The sequence below is a fragment of the Enoplosus armatus genome, chromosome 14, assembly GCF_043641665.1.
Source record: "Enoplosus armatus isolate fEnoArm2 chromosome 14, fEnoArm2.hap1, whole genome shotgun sequence".
NCBI classification, from domain to species: Eukaryota; Metazoa; Chordata; class Actinopteri; order Centrarchiformes; family Enoplosidae; genus Enoplosus; species Enoplosus armatus.
The window spans coordinates 19,218,636-19,230,824 of NC_092193.1; the positions used below are offsets into that span (position 1 = coordinate 19,218,636).

Consider the following 12,189-nt stretch of genomic DNA (forward strand, 5'->3'; position numbering starts at 1 on the left):
TGTATTCTTAAAATCTGTAGTACATTGATTGATGTAAAACATATATATATAGTATGGATATTATCTTCACTGTTTATGCTATTACTAAAATGATCCAGTGGAACTTAGCAGCATTTAAATATAAGGTACTCCTGCTAATTGCGTGCCTCTGACTCCTGTCTTTGAGAGACACCTAGTGGCTTCACTGATGTAGGACATAAAGCAGCACCTGTCTGCTACAGTGTGTGAGATGGAGAGGAAGTTCATAAAACAATACATCCAATCAATATAATGGTAATAAAAATTGCCCAAGCAAGCACTAACCAGGCTCCCTGTCCAGCCACAGCACCATCATTAGCTGGCAAATTCAGTAGTGCGCTGCTCCTGTTGTGCTGCAAGATACTGACCTACCCGACACATAACAGTCTAAAACAGACACATGTGGTGTTTGAGCAGCCTCTCACGCAGTTCAGCTGCACTGCAGAGGAGGATAAGTCAGGATGTCCAGCTACCAGAAGTCTTAAAGCAAGATCAAATTACTTGAAATCAGATTAGTGCTATTCTTGTTTCTAGATACCCAAACTTATCCCAGGTGACACCTACGCAGAGCCTTGCCCCTGAGAGGTGTTGAACCTACAAACTTCAAGTTTGGAGAGAGTGTGCCGACCATTGAGCCACCATGCCAGCTGAACACTGGTGCTGTTGATCAGTGGGTTGACCACTTTGCTCCAGACTGAAATATCTCATCGACTATTAGCCAAGACATTTTGTACAGACGTCTCTGGTGATCCCCTGACTTCTCATCCAGCACCATCATCACTTCAGCATTTTAGTTTGTCCAATACTTTGGTTCATGACCAAATACCAGCAAAAATAATGACATTCCCATCAGCGTTTGTTACACTGTGTGTTTAGTAGCAACTAATTAACAAATGTCAGCATGTTGAGCATGTTTACATGCTGACATCAGCATTTAGTTCAAAGCACTGCTGTACCTCCGGCCTCACGGGTCTCATAGCAAGGTTGTAGACTCTTAGTCCTGTTTATTAACAGTGGACACAATCTAAATATAAGAGTACCTCACTGGTTAAGGCATAGAGTTTTTGCACTGATCCATGCACTTTGAAGAAAGATAATTTGTGCCATAACCGTTTAGATACTTTGTAAGAACCCACTTCAACCATTAGATAGCTATTTATCGCCATAGTAACCCGCAGATGTTAAGACTTTCAAGAGAAAGGCTATAGCTATTCATGGGACTGTGAACACCGTGCACCAAGTCTTTTCAGTATATTGTCTCCAAATGGTGGTGAAGTGGGCCTACCTGCCTGTGTCTGTGGAAATGGTTGCATTGGTAATGTGTGTTTCCGACATTGTGAGTCAAAGACCCAAAACAGCCCACTGAAGACTGTGATTAGAACGCGTTGCATCTACAGGGATAACCAAGTGCGGTGCCAATAATCCAACATTTCAAAAAAAATGATGTTATCACACAAAATATGATTTTTTTATGAACATATGAAAATTATGAATCATGATTTCTATGACTGGGGGTGGGAGGTGGGCGGCAATCACGCACACCTGTGCAAATCTTAAATCAACATCTGACTGATTCAGCCCTGCATTGGAGGAGTGTGTGTGTGTGCGTGTGTGCGTGTGTGTGTGCCCGGGCCTGCACTCCTATGTGAGATGCACACTGAGAGCCAGTGTGGAGGTAACCGTGGTCACTGTTTCCCAGAGGACCGTCTGGCGGCGAGGGCCATTAATTATAAGAGACAGGGAGACAGACAGCTAGCCAGCTAAGCAGACAGACGGACAGACAGACAGTACCGCAGAGAGCGCAGACAGGCCTGACAGGAGCAGGCCCCGACAAATACAAAGAGAGGAGGAAGAGCAGCACGCACGGCCAAGAAAAATAATCCTCCCCCCGTAGCGAGTGCAGCTCTCCGCACCGCCCCGCTTCTCCTCGTGCCACTGGACTATGAGTAGGCTAAATACATTCACGCATAATAACCCTTTGTCATAAGAGAAAGACAGGCGATTTGCGACGGAGATAAATAATTGAAAAAAATGCGTCTGTCCGACTGCGCATCCCTGCGAGTGAATAGGGAAATGCTGCGCCAGTGTCCCGGCTGAGAGACGGAGCCGATCTCAGCCAACATAAGCTCCTGAGCTTTTCCCCCCCTTGTCATTACACAATACCGCTGCCAAAAATCGTCGTTTCAAACATGGTAAGTTCTTTTTTTTTTGTGTGTGTGTTATATTTAAAAGGGGATTGTGTCGGCGACGAGCGGCCTGTGGGGGGAATGCACATCCGGGACTGTTTTTTTTTTTTTTTGTGGAAGTCATAATATTTTATGAATCATAACTTGTTATGATGTGGGAGCGCGCGTGGCGTGCAACAGGTCGCCGTACAGTAGCGGGGACGCGCAATCTCACCGCCGTATTTTGCGCTGGGATCCAAACATCGGCTGGAAAAGCGTCCGACCGTCGCATACGCGAACATATTGGCAAGATGGCACGAAAAAGACGAATGCGTTGTTGGCACAATAGAGATCTGGTGTTAAAAAGGACTGATATTCTCTGTTTCGACTGTTTGATAACTCTTCGACTTATCACTTCTTTCTCTTTGACAAAATATGATCGATTACGCAATGACGCAAATGTTTATAGCCTAATAGCCTCATTTTCTTTTTCATTATTTTACATTGTTCGGAAATCACTGCTTGGTTTGCATAGAAAAGTGTCCTTCGGTCCACTTCAAAAATACCATAAGTCCAGCGTTAAAGTGTCTATTATGTTAAAGGAATATAGGACTTCCAGTGTCCAACAAAGGAGGGCCTGTTTTAAATAATTCAGACACAAATCATTACCTGATTTCACAACTGCCCTGCGAGGACCTATTACAGTTAGACTTTATATCAACCCTCGGATGCATTTTATTATTCTATGCAAGCCTGAGAGAGACAGATAGGGTGGTGGGGGTGGTGGGTGGTGTCACAGGGCCCGGGTGAAAAATTATTTTCCTCCTCACTCTGGCTGTGTCTTTCTTTCATTACCTCTCTCCACGTGGTAAGCAGTCGGGATGCGGGTGAAAAGGGAGCATTGTGCCTCCAGTCAGTGGCCTTATGTGCTGGAGAGGCTCTGAGAGGGTGATGTTCACTCAGCTGTGCTCCCTCAACGCCATTGTTGCAAATTCCACCTCATTTCAGCCGCTCTGTTTACTGAGCTCACACAGGAGCCTGGTCCAGAGGCGGCGGGCCATCGTGAAATCTCACACGCATACCACACACCTTGAATAGACTTGAATAGAGGTGTGTGCGTGCGACAAGGTGGCATCTGACACTATATGTTTGGTTCTATGTAACAAACAAAAAAAACAGAATTAATTTAACGACCTGGTTTTGGCCTTTACGCCCACCTGTGCGCACAGTTTCTTTCCCTTGCGCACAGGAACACACACACACACACACACACACACACACACACACGGTGAGCTTTAGATATTATAGACTCATATCGGTAATCGAAAGCGCAGGCCAGGGCCATTATGTGATGAACTTGAGTGCCAGTGTATGAGGGTTTACTAAAGGGAGGCAGTGGACTCTTGGCTCAAAAGAAGGGGTGTTCACTCGCCATTTGAATGCAAAGTAGTGGATGAACAAGTGAGCTGTGTGTGTGTGTGTGTGTGTGTGTGTGTGCGTGCGTGCGTGTGTGTGTGTGTGCGCGCGCGAGAGAGAGAGAAGGAGGGCCAACGGTGAGTTTTGAGAAAAGGAAGACTTGTGGAGAGAAACTGTCACATGGCACTTTAGTTCTGTTTTTCTTTCTCTGCACCACAATGCCGCATACGTGGACCCGCTTTATTGAGACGCATCAACCCGCAGCACTCATTGTCACATTTTTGGAGATGATAGCCTACTTTAGTTTTTCTTCACTTTTTCCCCTTTCAGTAATTTAGATACCTACTTTTTTCAGCGTGCAGGGAGACAGAATAGAAGTTGTGTGTTGGCCAATGCGCCCCTGCGTCGGTCCCATCCTGCAGAAGCATGTCCCGTCGGAAACAGAAACGACCCCAGCAGCTTATGAGCCTGACCCCCGGTGCCTGTCGGATACTTGAGCATGGTGAGAAATAGACTACATATATCAAATGAATACTGGTTATTTAGTGGGATTGGCTTCATACTGCTTGGGAAGTTTATTTACTATATACGTATTCTATGGTGTATCTAATGTCTCATACTAACAGGACTTAAATTGATGCTTTAACCTTTTACACTGCATTGTAACTGTTTACCTAGGATGACTTGTCCAACCCCAGAAATAGCAGTTTTGGAATTTGAACAGAATTTCTGTTATGGACTTCAGGGGCTGTCAAGACTTGTTTTTATTTTTGTTGATTAACATCTCAACCATACTTTATAAATGTTTTCTTACCAGAATCATTAAACAGTTCATTTAATTTGCATTTGAAACTGTGACTATATGTAGGTGCATGTTGTACTTGCACACTAAGAAAAAGAAGGGTTGTTAGAGTTATTGGCCTGCAGAGTCTTTAATTCATCCTCTGCGGTTGCAGCCATTAGCTGCTTTCTTTGCCCTGTAAAACCCAAATGTCTTCACTCCTCATCACTACCAGGTTCAAAGACACAGACCACCCAGAATAGAAAGGGGGGGGGGGGGGGTACAGTAAATCCCCATAGAAATATTGGCGAAAAAGAGCATATAGTGAATTGTTGGAAAATGTGAATGAAAAGCAAGATGCAGGTTTGGGAGAAGCGAAGAGATGAGCATGAGAAGGTCAAGGAAAAGGAAACTTCGTGAGGCACTGTATAAGGTGTTCTAACTGCAATAGCATTAGACCCCATTGTCCCCTTTCAGCTTTGTTGCTGGGCACTGAAGCATGAACATACCCATGAAGAAGTGTGTATGCGACAGTGCGTGTGTGTGCACGCAAAAGTGTGTGTGTTTGTCTGTCTGTCCACTTCAGTTACAGGAATAGGGCACACATTGTATCACCAAATTGTAGCATTCAAGCAAACAGCAGTAAGTTCTGTATGTGTTTGCGTGTGCATTAGCACCCATATGCATACAAAGTGTTTGTGTCTGCGTGTTGTGCATTGACAGGTACGCTGTGCATATGTGCTTTCACCCCTGTCCCTCTGTGCTTGTCCGGGCTAAGTTAGCTTCTTGATGGTCTGTGAGTCATCATGTCTGTCTGCGGGGCTGTTTGTTTTCTTTGCACACCACCTCTCTTCCTCTGCCTGGTCCTAAACCGTATCAGGAATGCGACCTCAGAGCGTTTAAGGTCAAGTCTGCCAGCCAATCAGGCACCCAGTACAGTGTCCAGTACCCAACCAGGATCTAACCCTTAGCACCCCATTGGGCTAATGGGGGAAGGGCTCTTAAGGAGATGAAAGAAAAACAGATTGAATGGAGGAAGAAAGAAAGAGGGAGAGGCAGGGATGGAAGAGTGTCTTAGTGTGTGGATGTGGCTTCTTTTTATTGGGGGGGTGAGGTAAAGTCCATTGTCTTGTGCGTGTTGCCCTGGAAACAAGGTAGATTCCTCTACGGGTGAGCAGTGTATTCTTGCAGATCAGTGAAATCTGTGTGTGTGCGTGTGTTTATGTGTGTGTGTGTGTTTGTGCGTTAGCATGTGTGCCTGCATGCATGACATGTGTGTGTGTGGGGCGACAGTGGTGGGGAGGCTGCAGTTGATGAGAATAGACAGGACAAAGAGGAAAAGAAAGCATTGGTGGATGAGAAGGTGGTGGAAATTATACACAGAGGTTAAAAGTCACCTCTTAAACAAATGAATTCTTCCATCCTCCTAGACATCAACCACCTAACAACATCCTTTACTTGTCACTCCTGTTTTTTGTAAGTGCCCTGAAATGTGGATTTTTACTCTTTTTAAATTTTATTTTGTTTTTTAAAAAGCTATCTTATAAAAGATTATAGACCATTATGCAAACTGATTATTTTGTTACCATTAACAATGATAAAATTACATTTACATTTTCTTCTTTCAATTTCCCTAGATGACAACTTGGCAGTGAAGTCACAATCCTTTCCATTTATCCTGGATTCTACCTGCTCTCCATCCTCCTCTCTTCAAAGCTCCCAGCTGACCCTCGCACTCTGTTCATCTCTCAAGGGCTCTCAGACCCCCTCGCTACCCACTGAGGGTCCACCACTATCCTGCTCGCCGAGCCAGCCCCTCAAAGACCCACAGCCCTCCCTCTCTCCTGACTTCACTTATTCTTCTCTGTCTTCCAAAACTCTACATCCACCTGCCCTTCCACTGACCGATTGCAATCCTACGTCTTCTACAAGTACCCTCATCCACCCTTCTCGAAGTGCACACATGGCCTCTCCCAAGTTGGGGCTGTCAGCCACCACCACCACCTCTTCATCCTCCTCATCGTCCTCTGCCTCCCTATGTCCTCCACCGCACCCTGGAAGCCCCAGCCGTGTGCCTGAGGGCCCCCCAAGTCCTGTTACCCCCACTCCCAGCCCAGGAGTGACATCTGCCTCAGCTGCACCCTCTAGGGCCCAACTGAGCATTGCCCTGATCCTGGAGGAGCTGCGGGTGCTGCAGCAAAGGCAGATCCACCAGATGCAGATAACAGAGGAGATCTGTAGACAGGTGCTACGCCTTGGTGGAGCCTCCTATACCATAGACACACCTTCCCAGCATCTCCTCCCTCCTCTGCCTCAGCTCTGCCTGGAAGGCAGCAAAAGGGCAGCCAGCCCAACTAGTCAGGCAAATACAACTCAGCCTTCCACCTCAGTAGCTCCTCTCCTGGCATGTTTCTCCTCCCTGCTCCCTTCTCAGGCAGCCAACAAAACCACAAAGCCAAGCAGTTCTTTGTCTCAAATCCTGCAGCCCCACAATCCCCAGATTGAAGGGACGGGAGGGACTGCAGGGGCTCATGGTTATCTGAGAGGGAGCTCTCGATCCTCAGCTCCATCCACCTCTTCCTCTGCTGCCATCTCCATGGCTTCCTCCACCTATCCTCTAGCCCTGTCTTTAGCCTTGCCCAACCGCTATCTTCATGAGAAATCTCCAAATACTACTTCAGTGAGTGGACACAGTGGCCGGTCCTTCCTAAACTCATCCCTCCCCATATCAGTATCAATGGTCCCAAACTCCCAACATGCTCTGCAATCTGTCTCTGGAGGAGCAGACTCTTCCTCTACATCCAGCTCCACCAATACCGGCCGCCTCCAACATGCCTGCCGCTTTTGTGGAAAAATGTTTAGCAGTGACTCTTCCCTACAGATACATTTACGCTCACACACAGGGGAACGACCATACCAGTGCCCAGTGTGCCTCAGCCGCTTCACCACACGAGGGAACCTCAAGGTGCACTTCCTACGCCATCGTGAGCAAAACCCAGAGCTCTCACTTTCACTCCTGCCACCTTCTTTGTTTGGAGTAGCATTAGGGGCCACTGGGGGACCAGATATGGGACAGACCATGAGCAGTGGTAACAGCACAAGTGGAATGAATATGATACAGAAGAAGCCAAAAAGCAGGCCTGAGGATGAAACAAGTGGAGATCATTTGGAGGTCGGTGGCACCAGCACTGGCTTTTCTCTGGGGGCCACTGGAGGATCAACCCCTTCTACCCTACCCCTGGCCCCTAGTGTGGATCTGGCTTTGATTTCCCACTCTCTCCTGCAGCTCAATAGGGCTGCAGCTGTAGCCGCTGCAGCCTCTATCACCTCGGGCTCATCCCACTCGTCCTCCTCCTCTTCAGCCTCCACCTCTTCTCTGGCTACCTCTCTCCTCTCCAACCCTTCCTTGTCTACGTCTTCCACCATCACAGAGTTATTCAAGGGTGCCAAGCAGCAGCACTTTGATGAGAACACTCCCCCTCATGCCCCAATGCTTTCTCCTGCAGCCTACTCCCAGCTAGCCCACCTGCCTAAGCTCCTTTTTCCGTCTGTCTCCACTTCATCTGCTACCCCTGCTGCACACTCATCCCTCTACAACCATCCTGCCCTGGGCTTGCTACGCACCCCGCTACCCTCTACTCCAGGCTCCCACCAACTTGCTTCTTCCGGCCATTCTCAGCTTTCTTTCCCTTTCTCTTCCTTTCCGAAAGTCCCAGGTCCACCCAACACCACTCCATCCTCCCTGTCTTCCTCCATGGTTACCTCCACTCCTACATCTGAAACCTCTAAGCTGCAGAGGCTGGTGGAGAAGCTAGAGAGGGCGCCTCCTCGCTCCTCTTCCTCTACTTCCTCCTCCATGCTGGAGATGTTGTCTAGCAGTAACACTACCTCTTCAGCAAGTCCAGCCAACAGTCGTTTCACAAATGCCAGCACTTCTACCACATATGTTATGGCGTCCCCACCATCTTCAAATCTTGTCTCCACTTCTGTTTCAAACTTTACCCGTGAGATGGTGGCTGCCCTAGGCATGAGTGCCAATGGAGCTAGAGCCATGGCGGGGGGCTTGCTACCATCACTAAGCATCACAGGTCCAGCTGGCAGCCTGACAACCAATCAGTGTGGGGTGTGTCTACGGGTGCTGAGCTGTCCCAGAGCACTTCGTCTGCACCAGGCTACACACCTTGGGGAACGCCCTTTTCCATGTAAAATCTGTGGCAGATCCTTCTCTACCAAAGGCAGCCTGCGGTCACATCTGGCCACCCATCATGCCCGACCACCTAATGCACGTGTCCAGAACTCTTGCCCTCTGTGCCAGCGTAAGTTCACTAATGCCCTAGTGCTCCAGCACCACATTCGTATGCACCTTGGTGGACAGTTGCCCACAGATGGCACAGAGGATTCTGCACATGAGATGCCAGCTGAATCTGATACCAAACCTTTGTCACAATCTCAATCCCAGTCCACTGACCCAAATACTGCCTCTAGTAAAACACCTCCTCTAGCAGGCCACTCTAAGAGCCCAGCCCCAAGTTCACAATTTCAAACTCCAGCAGGTGGCTCGGTCCCTGTGTCTGGCAGTATGAAATCAGTTGAATTCCCCAAAAATCCCAGCAAGTCTGGGTCCGCCAGCCCAGATCTCATCCCCCCCTCTGACCTTAGCCCTGACCCATTCATGAATCCCACCACACAAACTCCACCACCCGGCAGTGCAGACCCCCCTGTCCTTTGTGTCAGTGCCCCCCTGCCAGCCTCCCAGCAGACAGATCAAGCTTCCCCAGTTGGCAAAGACAACCAAGTTGAACAACAAGCCACTGTCGATGTCCATCTTCCTAAATCCATCCCCTCACCAATTTCCTCCACTGTTACCAAAACCACAGTGTCATCTAATGCTATGGAAGTGGACTGTGGAGAGGATGAAGCATCTACCTCCTCTGATGCCTTCCTTGGCTCTGGATCAAACCTGGAGGACTTACAAAGCACCTCTGCCCTTGGTACCACCTTTGCATACACCTGTCCCAGTACCTCCTCTAACCCCATTCTGAGTCAAGATGTTCTTAATGTTAATGAAACACCAACCTTGGAATCAGACTCAGTTTCCCCAAGGCCCCAATCACCAGAACCCATGGAAGAAGACAAAGATCAGTCTCCTCCACCAGCAACACCAAAGCAAGACCAAGCAACTGTGCCTGACGAGGACTCCAAAATGACGTCCACTTTGGAGACTGCTGACAGTATTGGTGCTGAAGTAAGGGGTGCATCACAGAGAGCTGCCACTTTTGTAAGGGAGACACGTCAGAGCTTTCATTTTGGTTCGTATGGGAGGGAGGATCGGGTGGAAGGTGTTAACACTAGTGGATTGGCTCCAAGTGAAGCACTGGATGCTTCTGTCCCTATCAGCCTTGCTCCCACCCTCCCATCTCCAATGTCTCGTCCTGAGAAGAAGACCTATTGCTGTGCTGAGTGTGGAAAAGAGTATGCCAGTCGCAGTGGACTGAAGGTGAGGGAAAAAGCGAGATGTATGGATATGTTATACTATACTATACTATACTACTGCTTTAGTACAGAACTATATACTGCAAGGGACTGATATTTCAATACAATGAGCATCTTCATCATGGAAACCTGAAGAAGACTCACACTGTTGAAAATTATTAATCCATACAAATTAGTCCATGTGCATCAGAAAGAGCAAAGCTACATGCTCCTGTCATTTGTTGGATTATATTGTGGATATTTGATATTTATACATAGCCTAACCCAAACCCTTTATGTTCCCAGGGGCACATGAAGCACCATGGTGTGGTAACCAAAACAACACGTCCACCAGCACGGAGTAGTCGTTCCTCCGCTGACCAACTTCCTTCTTCTACATCTATGACTTCCTTGAACATTCCTGCCACCAGGAGCTCAGCAGGCTTCTGGAACCATTACCAAGCCTTCCTCAACACCAGTAACGAGCCAACTGATGACCCAACCGCTGGCAGCCAAGGAGAGAATGAGTCTGCAAAATCACCTGTTCGCTCTCAGATGGATCCAAGAGCCCCTGATGAAGCTGGGGAAGAGTCTAGTGAAGGGTCATAACTCGAGTCAGCGTGATTGGCTGGGTAATATTCTGGTGTTTTCAATCAATGTTTACCTTTTGGTGAAACTGTATGGGCATTTGCGTAGTACTACTTCCTTAACACATTTCAAGTAGCCTGTCAGTTTTATAGTCAGAGTAATATGTTTGTATGTGAAAGTTGTGAGTCAACCAGCTTGGTCTTGTGTTAAAAAAAGAGACAGCTATTGTAGAAATAAAGTTGAAAATATTCAAGAAATAACAAAGTGAGTCCGGTTTTTGCTGGATTTGATAAAAAAAAAAAAAAAGTGACACTACCTTTGTCTGGCTGAAGTTGTTAATAATTTGATGCACATTCTAACAAAAAAAGAGAATCCCTGTTGTGTTTCATATCAGACCTGGGTCAAATAATGATCAGTGTTTTTGTTTTTTGCTTACCGGGCACAGGTAAGGTTTACCACATTTGAACAAATTTGATATTATCAACTAATTAGTGAGTCATAAAGAATTACACTAATAGAACAGTTTAAAATAGTATTATGTAAATCAGTATGTTAACATTTCGGGACTCATCGTTTTGTGCCGTGTACCAAATCTGATCTGGCACCAAAGGAGGCCCAATCTAACCAAAAGAACATTTCTTTGCAAATGCTTCCCGACTTAGGTCTGTTTCATGTCTAAAAGATTCTTTCCTTCAGTTATAGAAGGGACTGATATAAATGAGGAGATTTTTTGTTTACCCAATTTCCCTAACTTTGTTTTGCAAGAGCAAGCAATGCCGGAACACAAAATGTGTTTCTGTGGGGAAAATTCTTTTGTCCCCCATCTTGTGGTTCAGACAAACTACTCACTCATGTCATTGTGGTTTACTTTTCACTATATTGTCCTGTCAAACCAGAAGCACAGCTGCAGTGTTTGTGAACCCAGTGAGGACATGGTCTTGTGTGTGACCTTTGACCTTCAGCTTTGTGACTATTATGATTGTTGTTTGGTCCAAAAGTAATATCTGTGACACTTTCTCAGTTACTAAAACTCTTAAGTTACTATATACAGTATATCAGAAGTCTATGTCTGTTTGTTGTTAGCTGTACTTTCAGTATCTCCATATTAAAAAACAATTTGGAAAAACAAAATCTGTTCTAACTGGTGTACTGACTTATTTTTCGCCTTAAACACAGCGTGTATGGGTTAGGGTATGTATGTATGCTTGTAGGCATTTGTGTGTCCAGTTATAATGTCCATGATCCCTCACAGTCACGTCATTGATCTCTGCTCTCTGCCAAAGCAATCAAAGCTCCCCTCTCTTGTGTCACATCAACCAAGAGGACAAGGGGAGTGGAGGAGGCCAGCTGTCTTTCCTTAGCCATGGCCAGCACAGCAGCTGAGCTACAGTATGTGTGCACATAAGGCTGGTTACAGAAGACGTGTCTCAAGTCTTAAAACAATTCTGTACATGTGTATGTCTCTGTAATCATGTGCACACATAGCTGCTAACAGAAGCCACCCTATGTTATGTGAAATCTATAGCTCCCATTACCACAGACAAATGAGTCATACTACATGCATGCCAATGAGCACACTTTGTCAATTGACAATTGGCAGCAGAGGAATGTAACAACAATAAACAAGTACAATTCCACAAATACTGTACTTAAGTACACTTTTTGAAGTACTACCACTTAACTTGAGCATTTTCTTTTGATGCTACTTTATACTTCTACCCCATTACAATTCAGAGCAAATGAATGTAC

At 46.4% G+C, this 12,189-nt stretch overlaps 1 protein-coding gene across 1 annotated transcript; it reads left to right on the forward strand.

Annotated features, from left to right (window-relative positions):
- Positions 1–3,995: 3,995 nt before the first annotated feature.
- Positions 3,996–10,567, forward strand: sall2 (spalt-like transcription factor 2). The gene is made up of 3 exons (XM_070919645.1): positions 3,996–4,101; positions 6,018–9,877; positions 10,159–10,567. The coding sequence occupies exons 1-3, from the start codon at positions 4,026–4,028 to the stop codon at positions 10,459–10,461; spliced, it is 4,239 nt and encodes a 1,412-aa protein (XP_070775746.1). The 5' UTR covers positions 3,996–4,025; the 3' UTR covers positions 10,462–10,567.
- The last annotated feature ends 1,622 nt before the right edge of the window (positions 10,568–12,189 follow it).

Coding starts and splice junctions, on each gene's coding strand:
- sall2 (XM_070919645.1), top strand. CDS start 4,026: ATGTCCCGTCGGAAACAGAAACGACCCCAGCAGCTTATGAGCCTGACC. Junction 4,102..6,017: donor CTGTCGGATACTTGAGCATG/GTGAGAAATAGA, acceptor CAATTTCCCTAG/ATGACAACTTGGCAGTGAAG. Junction 9,878..10,158: donor CCAGTCGCAGTGGACTGAAG/GTGAGGGAAAAA, acceptor TTATGTTCCCAG/GGGCACATGAAGCACCATGG.